Source organism: Furipterus horrens, unplaced genomic scaffold, assembly GCF_987537825.1.
Source record: "Furipterus horrens unplaced genomic scaffold, mFurHor1.1.pri manual_scaffold_13, whole genome shotgun sequence".
NCBI lineage: Eukaryota > Metazoa > Chordata > Mammalia > Chiroptera > Furipteridae > Furipterus > Furipterus horrens.
Window position 1 is genome coordinate 32,478,843 of NW_028327183.1, and position 16,524 is coordinate 32,495,366.

The window sequence follows — 16,524 nt, forward strand, 5'->3', positions numbered from 1 at the left end:
GGATTGAGGAGGGCCAGGGGTATGGAGAGGATGGTTGGGGACCCCTCAGGCTTTGCACACACTCACACATACCCATGTGCTCACACACATGTAAATCCACACACCTCTCCAGTGACTGCTCATTTTAAGCCTGGAGGCCGACCCACACTGTTCCCACTTGTCTTCAGTTCACTTTGGATGGATCTCTCCCATTCCAGGGGTGGTCAGGCTGTGGCAGTTCCCGCGGTGCCCAGGAGATGGCGGCAGCGCCCTGGCCAGGTCAGCCGCCTAGCCTCCCCTCCCTTCCCCTCCCCTCCTCTCCCCTCCAGTCACTGAGATTCTCCTTTTCCTAGAAGCTGGGACTCTGCCTGCACCCCTACAGCAGTCACCAATGGGAGATGGTGTGTTGGGGTTGGGGACAACATAGCTTTCACAGAAGAACAAGCCAGGGCTCCATGATCCTGGGGACACCCACCACAGGAACTGCACCCTCCCAGCATCCGTAGCCACATATAAACTACTTACCATGACAGCCTGGTTGCACACATTGAGCTGGGGCTGTCCGGGGACCAAGGCCTCCTGGTGCTGCTGAACAACTGGGATGATCCTGTGAAGGATGTTCAGGTACTCGGTGCTGGCAAAGCTGGAGATGAGAGAGCACAAGGTCAGTGGGACGGTGATGGGGGGTGGGGGGGGTGGGCAGGGCACCCAGCGAAGTCGCCAGGTAGGCCAGGAAGAGGCCTGGGGACCAGGAGGCCTAGACTTCTTTCTCTCAGGTGTGGCTGGCCTGTCTGACACTGTCACCTCCAGGTCAGCCCTGCTCCTCAGGCCTCCACACCAGTCTGGCGCTCCCTGCTCTGTTGGCGGTGCTCCTTCCACACACAGCCCCCACGCTATTCAGAGTAGGTCTCAGGCGTGTTTCATGTCTTTCCAGGATTCTGGGGCCAAATGCACTGGAAAAGATGGGCTTCACCAAGGTCAGCAGTTTGGGGACAAGGCTTCTCTAAAGATGGTGTGAGCACAGGTGGGAAGCTTCTGGAGGCTCTGCGCTTAGCCATGAACAGTTCTGGTCCAGGCGGTGGCTCCAGGGTCTTCTTGCCCAGACCTGTGCCCCTCAAGTGACCCTGGCAAGTTGTCCCAACCCAGGTCCTGGCCTCTTCTTCTGGAGCCCAGGAACGAGGTGGTGTGAGCTTGTGAGGAAGTAGGGGGTGTGGGTGAGTGCCCAAGGGGGCCTCCAATTGGGGTAGTAACCCTGAATGCCACAGCACCCCTGGATAGTGACAACGTGGGTCTAAGGAGGGCACTCTCAGGTGGGTGTGTTCCGCCTACCTTCACTCTGAGCAGCAGGCCCCATGACCTCAAATTTCTGGGAATGCTAAGGCAGGGAAGTGGTGCCTTCTGGTCAAACTCAGAGCCAGTGAGGGGCAGGGGCAGGATTGTACCACATCTCCTGTCCCTCAGCCAGCTCACTGCATCAACCTTCTTGGGGACATCTGACTCTGAGAAGCCACATCATACGTGTTGCCCTAGGGCGCGGGTTATCAGAGTCTCAGCCACCATCTCTGCCCTCATGACCACCTTGAGGGAACCAGAACCTGATGTCCAGGTTTGCTCCAGTCGTGGAGGATCAGCAAGGTGGGCGGAGGCGTGGGGGCTGCGTGGGCAGGAGTGTGTGCCCTGACCACAGTCTGCCTATAAAAAGCCCTGGTGGCCATGGACTGGGGGGACACTATTTCACCCATGGCACTGGCTGTCCACACTGGCCTCTGAGCTGGACGAAGCTCCAGGAAGGTGAGGTACCACTGAGGAAGCCCCCAGGGCTCCCCAACAGCATGGAGAGGCCCCATCTGACCCTCACTGGGAGGAGCACAGGCACGCCTGGCAGGTGGCTGCCCTAGTGAGGGCCTCAGTGGGTCTTCCTGGGCTGGAGCTGCTGCCCTCCATGTCCTCAACGCTGCTTGTCATGGAAGAGGGTGTCCATGCAGGAAGGTTCCCATCCACCCCGCGTATGGCCCGTCACCCTCCACCAAGGTAATCTGGGCAGGCAGCGTGGGCCACACAAAGTCAGGAGACCAACGGGGAGGTGGGGGCACCTGCAGAGGTAAGGCCACAGCACGTGTACCCCACATGGAGAACTGCAGTCCAGATTTCAGAGCTCCGCACAGAGGGGAGGCCCCACACTGCCCTTCCTGCGTCCACGCATCTCCAAGTGCTCCATGTGCTGTCTCTCCCAGAAAACTCAGCATGTTGGCATGTGCTTGGTATGTGCTGGCATTGACTGGGCCTGGCAGCATCAAGGCCTCCTTGTGCCCCACTCACCTGAGGGGGTACCTCTCCCCAGGGTCTCGTCCCAGGTGGAAGACGAGAGGCAGCTTCGTGTGCTCCTCCTGCACATGGGTGGTGACTCCCGAGATGTTCTGTCCGGGGCAGAAATCAATACCCTGAAACGAGAGGCAGGGGAAACAGGTGATACTGCCTCTGCATGAGCTCCTGCTGCAAGGCTGGCCAGTCCATCCTGCATGAGTCTCAGCGGTCAGGGCCCAAGCAGGCCAGAGGATGGGGTTCTATAGGGTGGGGCCTTCCCGCCACCCCTGGTCCCAGAGTTGTTGAGCCATTATGCCCTGTGTATGGACCCCTAGATTTTTTGGAACCCTCTTTTGGCAGGGAGAGGTGAATCTCTTTAAACTATTTTAGCCCATCTCACATCTTGACTACCTCATTTCCTTTTCTTTTTTTTTTTTTTAAATCTCACCTGTGGACAAGTTTATTGATTTTAGAGAGAGAAGAAGGGAGAGGGGGAGAAAGAGAGAAACATCAACATGAGAGAGAAATGTCAGCGTCAATCGGCTACCTCCTGTATACCCCCCAACCTAGGATCAAACCCGCAACCTAGGCGTATGCCCTGACCAGGAATCAAACCGGCAACCCTTTGCTGTCCGAGACGACACTCCAACCAATTGAGCTACCTGGCCAGGGCTTGGTTACCTCTAATTTCTAGAGCAGTGATTTTCAACCTTTTCATTTCCTGGCACATATAAACGAATTACTAAAATTCTGCAGCACACCCAAAAATATGTTTTTTGTCAATCTGACAAAAAACAAAAAAACAAAAACAAACCTGACATAATTTTGATTCATTCAAACCAGATGGCTATTGTTGTGTTGGCTGTTGTCATATTCTATTTGACAATCTAAGGGAAAAGAGGTCAGTGCCCCTGATTACACAGTCAGGTACTGCAGGTTGTAAAGTCTTGCAGCACAGCAGTTGAAAATCGCTGCTCTAGAGCAAAGCTTTTCACCACCACGATCTGCTTCATAGCTATTAGCATTCTCTCAAGGCTCTTTCACTGATCAGAAGGGGCCACAGGCCTGAAGGCTAGAGACACTCAGAGACAGGAATGGCTCACGGGTGCCCAAGTTAACAGGCAGGGATCCTAAAATGACAACAGTTAATATCTTTAAGAAAACGGGGAAAGGTGGAGAGAGCAGATAACATCAGGCTCCCCTAAGGCTCAGGTGTGGCCCCCATGGCCCCCCAGTACAGCCTTTGGTGCGCAGCTGGAACGGGCTTCCTATGTCTGTGTTGTCTGAGTTTTGTCCAGGTCTTGGGGTGGCCCGGAGGCTGCAAGGTGGCCGTGGGTGAGGGCTCCCTTGAAGCTGTGGCCTGCAGTCTGGAACTCTGTACCTAAGGCCTAAAGGCTGTCCCTGGGGTGCTCTAACTTGGTAAAAGTCCCCTGCCATCCAGGGGGAATCGGGTGAGGCCAAGGGACACATCCTGAGGCACTGGTGACCCCAGGGCCGCACAAGTGGCTTGGCATCAGTCTCCAGCCAACACAGGGCACTGCTGACAGGTCTGGAGAGATGGTCATGACTCCTGTATGGTCACCAACTGAAAGGCTTTCTGTGAGTGTTAGTGCCGTTGACGGGCAAACCATTTCTAAGCCCTGTGTGTCTGTGCCTGACAGCTGGTCAGTGAAGCAGTTAATATTATGCTTTTCAATAAAGCAGGGAAGTTAGGAGGCCATGAAATTCCATTTATCTGCACTGAGCAGTCAATTCCCGAGTCAGGGGCTGCAGTCTAAGTTGCTGAGGGCAGCCAACAGTGGACATGCAGGCTACCAAAGGGGTGACCCTTTTGACCTTCTGGGAGAATTGCTAGAGAACAAATATGGGTTTAACAGTGGGAAAAGGAACCATGTTTAGCATAAAAATGCTGAGCAGTTCATAGGGAAGTATCCAAGTCTACAGAGAAGACACAAATTACAATTTGGATGCAAATCAAATAAGCTATTTAATTAAGATCTTGCTAATTAGTACAGGATTTTTCTCTTACAACTGTTGTCTTGTGAGAGAGACCTGTCCCTGGGGGCCTCCCAGCTGAGCCATCCTGCAGCCTCCCTGCACCTCTCCTTGTCCCCTTGGAGCAAGTGAGTCTGCAAGCCCCAGCACTGGCGTTTGGAGGGTGGGGAGGGTGGGGTGACAGGAGTGTGCCCTCGGGATTGAGTCTGGAAATGCAGGCACACCTGTGCCTTCCTGTGGCCTCTGACCCAGGGCCTCCAGCAGCCCCCATGGTGGGAGGTTGTGGGCTTTTCTGGGATGAGACAGTGGCATCAGGTCGGGCCTTGACCATCCAAATGTCACGAGGAGACAGAAGACCTGGGGCTTGGGCTGGGGGTCCCCCAGACAGCAGGAACCCAGGACTGGGGAGCGGGTACCTGCAGGGGTGTGAGATGCCCCAGGACAAGCATATAGCCAGGAAGTTAATGAGGTCCACTCAGGTGACCTCCAAACCTGGGGACCATAGATCCCTGGGTACTCAGGGGAGCTGCTGATGGCTACAGGGCCCTTTCCAGCTTCATGCACCCCCTTAGTTTTATTGATCCCTCTATAACCCATGGAGGGAGGAGGGCCATCAGAACAACAATGCAGCTGTCCCCCACGAATGCGCTGTGGAGCAGTGAACCCACAGCCTGGCCCGGTGTCTGCTAGCTGCCTTCTGGGGAGGGCCGCCCCTAATGTCTGCACACACTGGAGAAGGAGTTTTTTTTGTGCTTGGCCTCCCAAGAAGACAAAAGCCGTATAGACCAAACCGACCCAGGTGCTCTCACAAATGACCCTTAGAAATGGAAGAAGTGCATCCTGCTGAGCACTGTGGGCGTGGGGGCTGCAAGAGTGGGTGGCGGATGGCGTCACCTGGCTTCACTGACTCATTCTAACCCCGCTGCAAATGTGGTCAGGTCAGGATAGGCTGCGCAGGTCCTGGACTTTTCAGGTACTCTTTCTGAAAAAGCTCTCCTGGCCCTTTTGAGTTCTGGGTGGGTGGAAGCGGGACTGTGGCTCATGTGGGCCAGGGCTGACTAGACCTGCCCTGAGGCCCTGAGAGCAGGAAGGTGAGGGGCGGTTCCCAGGTCACCAGCCACACCTCCCAGCTGGGCCGCCTGCACTCTCAAGCAGCCAACAGTGAGGATCCTGGGGCTGGGTGGGGGGCTGTGGGTGTGATGAGGAGGAGCAGGGAAGAAGCGAGGCCTCACAGCTGCCCCCTACAGTCCCCAGACTGCCAGCCTCTGGGCCCCTTTTGGGTGCACTTAAGGCTTCTCAACCCCTGGTCATCTAAAAGGACAAGCCAGGCATGGCCCTGCCGCTGGGGGACAGGGACAGGGACAGGAGGTGATGGCCACAAATCAGAAGGCCAGTGGGGGCTGGGGAGAGGAGTGTGGCCAGGGGACATGGCTCTGTCATGCTGCTCACTGAGAGTTCTGGAAGAGGCCAGGTTGGGGGTTGTCACAAGGTCTACGAGGCTCAGAGGACAGAAGAGAAGCAAAGGCTCGCTGGGTCCAGCTGAGCCCTCCCAGTGCCAGTGTGTGTGCCCGACCACAGGTCGGGGATGTCTGCAGGCGCTGGGACATGTGGAGGAAGCACACGCTGTTCTCCACTCTGCCTGAGTGCCCACGTTGGCACGAGGCTCCTGGGCCCGGGCACTGCACAGGTAGCCCCTGGCTGTGCCACCCACTCATCCCAGGACCAGACCCAGGATCCTCTGAACCTGCAATCTGCATCCCAGGTGGTGCAGAGCGTTCCAGTACTTAGGTTTCTCATTAACCTAAATTGCTTTTCCTTCCAATTAAGGCACATTAGTAGGCTTTTCTTGTGTCTAAATACCTATATGCTGGGGGGGGGGGGTGTTGTGTAGGAGGAAGCAGCAGAGAGAAGACTCAGGGAGGGAAAGGCAGACATGCTGGGCAACGGAGACAAGGTGCCCTGAGCGGCAGCAGGAACTCTGGGGCCCAGCATGGACAAGGCATTTCACCCAAAGCCCCGGGAGCAGACATCATGATGCACACATCATGGCAGCCCTTCAGAAGGGCCACAGAGCACCTTGGAGGGGGACAAGCAGGAGGGGTCGGGGGAAGGCACCCTGGGTTCACCTGGACTTTGAGGTGTCTGGCTTGGATCTAAGTCTGAGCCTGCCCAGAGGCCGCTTTTCCCCAGGCTCTGGGTGGCCTGAGGGGGTGGGGTGCTCAGGATCCTAAGGGGCTGTCCTTGTAGTTACACCATGGCACCCCACATTTTTACCACAGATAAACACACGGTGGGAAGCATAAGACTACGTGGCTGCCACCATTCCACGGAAGCCTCCTGCCAGCCTTCTCTGCCTGGATATATCCTCCTCAAGGACAGAGTATGGGGGGGTGCCAAGTCCACAGCCCTGAGCCACCCTACCTGTCTGAATTCCTCCCAGGAATTGGTCCAGGTCCAGAAGTGAGCCTTGTACTGGCCAAGGGTGACTGCCATCAGTGTGTTGCCACGGTAATAGAATATTGGCCTGTTAGGGAAGGAGGAGAAGGGTCAGATGACATGAGAAATTTGTGGGGACATGGTTAGTGCTGAGATTTTACAGAAAGGTCCATGCTGAAGTCACATGGGCACAAGCTACAGAGGCCCCCAAGGCTGCAGGATGAGCCTGTGGTGGCCTATCATTCTTGGCTTTGGGAGGCCAGGTGCAGAATGAAGCAGTAGCAGATGGCTGCCAGAGGCTCAGGTCCCACTGAGGGGCAGAAAACTCACTGAACCCACAGTCTCTGGCACCTTCCCTAACCCACATTAAAAAAAAAAAAATAAAAAGAAAGAAAGAAAAAAGAAGAAGAGCATAAGCCCATCTAATCCCTGCCCTAAACCCAAAATGGGTAGCTTGTCTCAAGCTCAAGCTGCCAAAAAGCTGACTCTGGACACAAAGCATTCTGGGGCAGAAGCAGAAGGCAGGACACGGCCAATCTACAGAGGTTTGTGGTAGCTGGTGGGATGTTTCCTCCTTGCTCCATGGTCAGGGCAGAAGTGATGGACCCTACAGGGAGGATGCATTTCATGCCAGAAGGTCTCAGAGGTCTTGTCTCCTCTGCCCCAAGCCCGCCAGGTGAGGAAACCAGCTCTGTCAGCCAGCTCTGGCTCCATCACTTGGTCACTTGGTGCCAGGAGGCTGAGAAGGGGAGAGCACCTGGCTAGAACTAACCTGTCCATCAGCTGGCCCTGAAGCATGGCGGGGAGGAGATCAAGGCCATCAATCACCCTGTCGCTGGGTGGCTCCAGGCCTGCAAGGGACAGGCTGGTAGTGAAGAGGTCCATGATGCTGCCCAGCTGGTGGCTCACCTGAAACGGACACAGGTGGCCACTAGCTCAGGACACCCTGCCCTTGGGTGTGTGTCCTGCTGCTGTCCAGCTGGGTCTACAGAGGCATGTGCACTCACACACACGCACAAGCAGCCGCACCCCTTACAGTGTGTGCACGCAAGAGAACACAATGGACATGTGTTTGCACACACCCAGCTCTACCCACCATCCCTGGCCTGGTCCCCATCCCACATGACCCCAGACTCTCCTAGGACTCCTCACATCCGTAAGTGTCTGGCTGAGTGTGGCCACGCACAACCCTCACACCTCAGGGCCTGAGAGGGAGGGATGACTCCTCTCATTGGTACAGTGGCCTCGGGGAGACCAGGGGTTAAGTGGGGATCACACCAGCTGTCTAACCCCAGAGCAGGCAGGACCCTGTCCCACCCCCAGTGCCTGTGAGTGGGAACCAGATGAGGGAGCACATGCAGCCTTCCCCGGGAGCCACCAGCAGCAGGTCCGTCTCAGGGGGCTGCCCTCTCTGAGCCTGACTGTCATGTCATTTTAACCCTGACACTGAATTCCCAACTCAGGTACAAGTGCAGGTAGAAAAAAGACCCTCAAGGCCCACAGCAGCGTGGAGAGCAAGGGGGGAAGGGGATGGAAGGGGAGAGCAGATGGATGGGGCTGGGGGTGAGGACTGGCCTTTTTCCCAGAGGCTGTGCCCCACCAAATATCATGGTCCAATCCCACAGAGCCAATAAGAGGTAACCTTTTCCAGGGGCCTAAGGAGCCGATCACTTTTGGCAAGGGGCTGCCCACGGGTATCAGGTGCACATTTGTTTCCCATACATGGCTCTGCCCTGTCTGAAGCCCACCAGTTCTTTCACTCCTGAACTCTGGATCTGGGGGCAAGAGCCAGGTCAGTGGGGAGAACCCCGGAGAGCCTGCCGACAGGTTTGGCAACACAGTCACCCTCTCTTCCCTGCTGTCTGCCTAGAACTTGAGCCACTACCTAACCTAGCACTTTCCACACCCTGGGGCATGCTTGCCCCCTTCCTCTGCACATGGAGAACTGGGAACGGAGCACACACATCACGGCCACCTGTGTCATCTGTTCTGCAGCCCAGGGTAGGATGGGGTGTGAAGGTCAACATTTGGTTCAAAAATTCCGTAAAGCTGGGGGAGAAGAAACATCCCCTCTCTTCTTACCTTTCGTTTTAGGAGAGAGAGAGAGAGAAAGAAAGAAAAGAAAGAAAGGGAGGGAGGGAGGGAATAAAGAAGGAAGGAAGGAAGGAAGAGAAAGAAAGGAAGAAGGAAAGAAAAAGACAGAGGGAGGGAAGGAGGAAGGAAGAAAGAAAGAAATCCAGATACTCTCACCCTCTAGAAAAAGAAGTAAGGAGGAGAGATTGCAGTGCTGGGTGGGGGCGGAGTGGGAAGGAGCGAATATCTGAAGTCCTCATATCAGCACAGAACAGCTGGACGCGCTCATGGAAGATGCTCTTTTTGAAAAATAGACACTCAATGTGCACATAATGCCTTTAAGAAAATGCAATTTGTCTGCCATGGGCGCATGGCAGGAAGTCACGGAGGCTGTTATCAGCACTTTCAAGACTTAACTCTGAATCAAAGGCTACAATTAATAAAGTCACCCCGCCAGGCGTGAAGGGGAGAGTTAAATATTTGAAACTGGTTGGACAAATGGCAGGGTGTTTTTAAATGAAATCCTCTCATAGTTATCACAGGGTGCAGGCCTGATAGCCCCATCTAATTCAATTTCAGTGTGTGCCATGAGACGTGGTGCAGGGAAGGCGGCTGAGCAGCCCTGTGCAACGTCCCTCCTCCAGGGAGCAGGACCCAGAGGAGAGGGAGCCAGGCGGGCAAGAGATTCCCTGCGGCAGAGAAAAGGGTCCTAGGAGAGAGACAGTCGGGGAAGGGTGTGGGAAAGGAGGGTGGGCTCCACGCCCCACACCTGGAAGTCTGCTTCAGCTCTGCCACCTGCCTCTCACTGGGCCTCACTTGCTGACCTGGCTCTTGCCCCCAGATCCAGAGTTCAGGAGTGAAAGAACTGGGTGGGTTCCAGACAAGCCCCAGTTCTGGACCCTGTTGAATATTTTTCCTTACACAGAGAGGGGGAATCAGGTTGTCAATCATCTGACCTTTAAAAGGGCTTATCCTGGGTCCCTGTGACACAGGATAGTGAGAAGCTAGGAAGATTCCTTGGCAAGTGTAACAGGGAAACTGAGGCAGATGGCTAACAAACTGGCTGAGCAATTTACAGCCACATACAAAAAGGTCACCTCCCCAGAGATAATATCTAGGCCTCCAGTTGTGTTTCAGCTCCAGGCCTGGAAAAGCAGCAAAACCAGATGGGCGACACCAGGACCAGCTGCAATGACTAAAGACCCCCCCCCGCCCTGTCACTGACCAATCAGTGGAGACCATGACCCTGAAAGGCCACAATTGGAGAACTGATGAATAATCTACTGAACCCTCCCCTGAGACCTCTCCTAAGATTCCTGCCAGCAGACAGAGAGGACTCAGCACGCATGCTCTCCCTCTGGGGAGCAGCCCCGCCATTCCCTTTCCTTTCTTCTCCCACTTCTTTCTTCAGACACACGTCTCCTAAACTCTAAGGCAATGGGCAGCTGGCAACTTGTCCGAGGCTGATCCCTTGAACCTGTCCCCAAAGCCCCCTTTTCTCTGACCTCCCAGTGAGCTAAGGCAGCCCAGCCTAGGCTCTCCTGTTGCTTCTTCTATGCTAAGCCCTCTCTTGTTTCATTGTTCTCAGCTTTAATAAATGTATCGTCACAGTCACCTACACTCCTGAAATCTTTCCTACATGAAGTCAAGAACCCACACACTATAGCTGGCCCTAAGCAGACCCGCTCAGGGCCAGGCCCATCAGGTAACACCTGGGTGGGCTCAGGGTAATCAGAGGGTCCTAACACTGGGAGAGGAGCAGGAGGGCCAGAGTCAGGGTGATGGAGTGACACTCGAACGCCATTGCCAGCGTAGATGATGAATGGAGGGAGGGACCAAGGGCCAAGAAGCCTGAAAAGACAAGGAAATGGGTTCTTCCCTGGAGCCTCCAGGAGGAACCAGCCCTGTGGCACCTGATTTTAGGCACGAAAGACAGTGCTGGAGAGGTGTGTACTCCAGCCCTTTGTTGCAGTGACTGTTTCAGCAGCCACAGGACTGAGAGGGCCCTCAAGGGCTGAGCTGACACCAGCCCTGTGAACGGTGTTCTCCAGGGAAGCCCATTAGCAGGGAAAAGACCAGCTGAGGCAGTGACGCACACGTTTACAAACATCAGTCTGGACACCTCAAAGGCGGGCCAGTCAAGGTGCCCAGTTACAGGTCAAGGTTCCCATGTTCCCAGCGGATGGGAACTGAGTGAGGGCTCTGAGGAGCAGGACAGCAAGAGGATGGGGCCACCCAGCCCTGCGGTTTGCACCCGTGCACTGCAGACAGACACCAACCACATGGCTGAGCTGCTGCTAAACAAGCTGTCTGCAGAACAGTGTCCTGGGAGATGGGCTTTGGAAAAAAAGGTTCTATGGCCAAACAAGATTTTGAAAACTCAGCTTGCTCTGTGCCCCTTCCAGAAGTTCACTATACTCATTAGCACACTGAAGGTTCTGACAAGTCCTGCAGGAACGAAACCAGGTCCACTCACTGGCACTCAGGACTGCCATGTTCATTAACTGCAGGTGCCCCCTCCCCCCATGGCAGCTACTAACACCCCATGCCATGTCAGTCAGAGACCGTTCCAGTGCCCACCCCATGCACCCTTCATCCTCAGGAAGGGCCCTGTTTGGAGAAGAGCAGGAGGGAGCAGGCCCACAAGGGCGCCAAGTCTCCACACCCCAGGATGACCACAGGCCCAGCCACGTGGCCAACCTGTGACTTACCTGGCCTGCAGGGATGCGCCCGGGCCACCACACAATCGCAGGCTCCCTCATGCCACCTTCAAATGTGGTCTGCTTCCCGCACAGAAAGGGACCGTTACTGCCTCCTAGGGGAGGGGAGAGTTGTTGCCCGTTAGCTGTCTCTATTCTGAGTCCCCAGGGCAACACACACCCTACCGGGGCACTTGCCTGCACTTGGCCCCCACCCAGCCACCCAAAGGCGACAGTGCTGATACACTCACGAGGCACTGAGACCATCATGGAGGTACAGGACCAGCCATGGGGTCGGAACGCCTTGAGATGGCGCTGACTTAGGCAATGGACCTAGATGCTCTGGTTGTACATTGTGCTCCATTTTTTTTCGTCCTAAAATGAAGAGCAACTACTCAAAAATGGAGAATACGACCACTCTTGTTGGCACAAGATGCAGATACTCTTCAAGTGCAGCCACAGAGCATATCCTGACAGCAGGTCACTGGGACTCCTGCTGCTTTTGAAGTACAACCTTCCTTAAATGCTCATGTCTGTGAGTATCCATATGTGTCTGGGGCTGGGGAGTCCAGTCCCTGGGCGGCAGGGGGCTGTCCCATTGGGGACGGGATGCAGATTCATTTCGGACAAGCCCTGCTGTGAGCAGGTGGTCCCTAAACCATGCCTGGGGACATGTCAGAGGGCAGAGCCAGCCCTGGTTGATCAAACGTCCTGCTGGCTCCCAGACACAGAGGATGGTTCCTGAGGACAAATAAGGGGTCTGCTGCTGTAGCAGGAACGGCCCAGGGCTCACCTCAGGCCCCTGAAAAAAGGAGAAAACAAAAGTGTTTCTTTAGCAGGAAGCTCCTCAGCTTGTCCCTGCACTGGAACCTGAATGCCACCTCCATACGCCAGCGTGGGCAAGTCCCAAGGGAAGAGCAGTGACAGTATGTAAAGGACAACACAGGAGTGCAGATTCCCAGTGTGTGAACTCAGGGACAGTGAGGAAACAAGGTGCACCATGCTGAGGACTGGCTACTCCTGGGAAGGCCAGGGCTCAGGGTGCTGATGAGGGCCTACTCCCTTCCTCCTATTTTTCAGGCTGGGTGGTGGGTGCATGGATCTTCACCTCATTGACATTGTACTTTAGAGCTACACAGACATTTCGGTCCTATGAACTATTCCATAACGGATACATGAAGACTGGGGTGATTAGGCTCAAGCCCGAACTGGGAGGTTGGCAGTTCCGGAAGGCGGGGCTCTCAGGGGAATACTCTCCTGTGTGTCCCATTCAGGGGCTGGAAGCACCATCAACATTCAGCTGGCCCTGGGCCTTTGTCAGGTCAGCTGTACAAAGACAAAGCCCCTCCAGAAGTGGGGCTGGGCCATGGATGGACCACACAGCATCACGGGGGCCCTGGACCCTGAACTGCTGTTCTGTCACCAACAGGGTTCCTTCTTGACTTGAGCCAGCTGTCCTGTTCCTATCAATTGATATCCCGAAGCCCCCAACCACAGGGTCCCCCAGTGCCTGTCCATGCAGGGCTGTCCCTGTGGGGTTTCCTGCTGTTTGTGGCCTTTCTTCCAGTGCTGTCTGAATGACTCAGGGCCCTGCTGAGGCCCCCACATTTTTAAAGAAGAATGGGATCAAAAGAGAAGTGACCAGGAGGGTGAAACTCTTACAGGACAATGAAATGCCAGGGTGCATGCAGCCACCTTACTCTGCAAGCTAGAAATCAGAGCTTACTAAAGGACCTGGGGTCATGGGCCTCAGGAGGGCTGAAGGCCTGGCTGCCTTGGGCACAGAGACACAGAGCAGGTCTAGGGGGTGTGGGGCCCCTCACAGCACCAGGGGCTCTGGGTGCCCGCATTAGCCAGCACTGCACGAGTGGGGGCTTGGTCCCTTCCTTCATGGATACCACCCTTCATGAGGCCTTAGTGAGGGAGCTTTGCGGGGCAGGGGGGCAGGACTTGGCTGTCAGGGATGCTGGGAAGTGTGTCTGCTGCATTTTTAGCTCCTGAGGGAGATGGTCATTGCCACCACCATGAAGGGAGGCTCCCTGAACTCAGAAAAACATACAAGTGTGGCTGATTAGACATGTGACAATGGCCACCATGTTGTATCTAAGCTTAGAATAAAAAAGTCGATGAAGAACATCAGAGAAGAAAGCCTAGAAGTGACCCCGTCCAGCTCCTAAATGTGCTGAAGTGACCTGCTCCCAGGGCCAATCAGTGGCACGGCTGGCACAGAGGGCAAGTCCTGGCCTTGGTCTCCATCTTCCCCATGGAGCTCTCCCTCCTGACCAGGCACCTTCAGAAGAGCACAAACAATAAACAGTTCAGCAGAGGGGCTTGTGCAGTGGCTGTTTCACACGCTGACGCATCCTTCCTGGCCAGGAAAGGCCAAGGTGCTCCAGCCTTTCCAGGGACAAGAGTGCATCACAGAACGTGGGTGCTGGTGGGCAGCCCCACCAGTCCAGTGAGTGACTAGGCCCAAGCCAACCCCACAGGGCAGCTCTCGGGTCTCCTCATACCTGTTCCTACTGGACGGGTCCCCAGGAGAGCGGGCACCTCCCTCACTGGATGGGGCTCCCGGGGGGAGAGTGGGCATCTCCCTCATGGTTGGGCCCCCTGGGATGAGCCCCCTTTATACTCTGCCCTGTGAGGGCTGAGGAGACCCTGAGGGAAGCCTTGTTTGTGGACATGCCGCGGGGAATACTCCGAATACCTGCCTTGTTCGGGAGCAGAAATGAGGGCAGCACCGTTGTCAGATGTGAAGAAAACAAATGTGTTCTCTGCGACCCTCAGGTCCTTCAGAAGGTTGAGGATTTTCCCCACGCTGTCATCGATCTCTCGGACAGCATCCCCATACCTATGGGAAAGATGGATGAGACGGATGGATCACTTAACAGGTGGCTGGTGGCATCAGTGTGATCCAAGAGCAGTTAAATCGTAGCTTCAGGGACAGACAAGGCAGCAGGCTGGCTACATTCACGGAGGAGGAGGAGGAAAGTTCAAGTTCTCTGAGCTAATCCAGGATAGAGCTGACTACACTGCTGCAGCCCTCCTCCCACTAACCCTGGGCTGATGGGTAGCTTCAGAGGCACAAATGCTTGTCTTTTTCCACAATTGATAATTTAAAACATAATAGCATCAAGTGCTGAGTCCCCAGAAGTAATCAAGCACAGCTGAACTTCCCAACTGTGTGTGCGTGGGGGGTCTATGTCTCTGCGACCAAGGACTCACCGTCCTCGTTGACTGGTGCCCAAGAAAGGCTTAGAAGCATAAACAGGTGCATGCGTGGCATCGATGGCCCAGTAGAGGAAGAAGGGGCGGTGAGCTGCCTGCTGCCTCTTAATGAAATCCAGAGCCTCCTGAAGAGAACACCACACCGTGTGCCTCTGTCCCAAGGCTGACCTTCCCCCACCCCAGAGCCTGCCCAGCCCAGGCTTCTATTACCTGTAAGTAGATCTGGGTCAGGTTGGCTTCTCCAGTTTTGGGATTAATTGGAAATTCTTCATAAAATCTGAATTAACAGATCCAGACAGAAATCAGAATCCAGGTATAGAAAGCCTCTTCTTCATGATTTCATAGGCAAAGTCATGAGCCTCATTTAAAAGACTGATGGAAATGTTTATGAACAAATGAAATTGGAAGCTCACACTGCTCCTGAGGCCATGGTCACAGTGGGGCTATGACTGGGTGCCATGGTCATCGTTTGGGAGAAGGATGGGAGCAACGTGTAAGGGCAGAGAGGACAATGAGAGGAAGGCAAGAGGTGGATCCCAGTTACTTAGGGCTGGGGTGACCACTCATGAGTGTGGGTTTTCTTTCTGAGGCAATGAAAATGTTCTGAAATTGGTGATGGCTGTGCAACACTGTGAATGTACTAGAAAGCACTGAACTGTACACTAAATGGGTGAACTGTCTCGTGTGTGAATTCTCTTAATAAAGCTAATATTAAAAAAAGGTAACGAGTGGCCTTGACTAGTGTGGCTCAGTGGGTTGGGCATCGTCCTGCAAAGCCAAAGGTCACCATTAGGTTCCCAGTCAGGGCACATGCCTGGGTTACAGGTTTGGGGTGTGTACGAGAGGGAAATGATAGATGTGTCTCTCACATCAAAGTTCCTCTTCCTCTCTCTCCCTCCCTTCCCCTCTCCCTAAAAATAAATAAATAAATAAATAAACAAATAAACAAATAAATAAATAAAATCTTAAAAAAAAAAAAAAAAAAGAAGGCAACAAGTGGGCCCAGCTTCTTGGTCCACTGATGTATAATGAGGTCTAACCAAAAATTAATAGAAAGAAAGAAAGAAAGAAAGAAAGAAAGAAAGAAAGAAAGAAAGAAAGAAAGAAAGAAAGAAAAGAAAGAAAGAAAGAGAGAAAGAAAGAAAGAAAGAAAAGAAAGAAAGAAAGAAGAAACCAAACAAAACTCAAGACCAGAGCCCGCCTGTATGGCCATGCTGCAGGCACCCCACTGCTGGGCCGTGGGCAAGACAAGGGCAATCCCGAGGCCACCCACCCTTCAGGTGGTGATTCACTAGGCAGGATGGCAAGGAGGCTTCATTCCATCAGATCCTCTGTGATGAGGCCAATGTCCTCAACATCTGGCTGACATGTCAACTTGATGAAGGTAGACAGCCTGTGAAGCTGGAGCCCAGGACCTGCCAGTGGGCTGCATGGACCCCAGCCCGGAAACTGTGTGAATGGCTACCGTGTGAACAAACCTTGTTCTGGAGAGCATCTTTGGCTCTCATATTTTTTCTTTCTTTCTTTCTTTTTTTTTTACCGTCCTAAATTGCTTATTAGGTAAGAATTTTACAAATGACAGAAAGTTCATCCTATTTTCTAAAAAGGTGAGCGACCCCCTAGGTGTGGCTCGAGCAGTAGCCTAGGCCATGAACCCTGTACGCCTCTGGGCAGGACAACCAGCCGCCACAGCAGGGCCCAGCCCAGCAGGGCACCAGTGCTGGCGGGAAGGCGCTTCCAGAAACCCCTTCCAGCTCCTGGGCAGCCCCAGGGGCCAGGGGCTGGGTTCGGCATCAAAGGGTGAGAAGGG

General features: G+C 54.3%; 1 protein-coding gene across 1 annotated transcript in view; it reads right to left on the reverse strand.

Moving 5' to 3' along the window:
- Positions 1 to 16,524, reverse strand: part of GALNS (galactosamine (N-acetyl)-6-sulfatase) — a gene marked incomplete at its 5' end in the record, with an annotated part of 33,549 nt that overhangs the window by 2,286 nt on the left and 14,739 nt on the right. The window contains 8 exons of the mRNA XM_090259063.1: positions 505 to 622; positions 2,299 to 2,420; positions 6,700 to 6,802; positions 7,487 to 7,623; positions 11,499 to 11,602; positions 14,198 to 14,337; positions 14,712 to 14,839; positions 14,925 to 14,991. Of these exons, the coding sequence (XP_090115189.1) occupies positions 505 to 622; positions 2,299 to 2,420; positions 6,700 to 6,802; positions 7,487 to 7,623; positions 11,499 to 11,602; positions 14,198 to 14,337; positions 14,712 to 14,839; positions 14,925 to 14,991 (919 nt within the window). The remainder of the gene's footprint in view (positions 1 to 504; positions 623 to 2,298; positions 2,421 to 6,699; positions 6,803 to 7,486; positions 7,624 to 11,498; positions 11,603 to 14,197; positions 14,338 to 14,711; positions 14,840 to 14,924; positions 14,992 to 16,524) is intronic.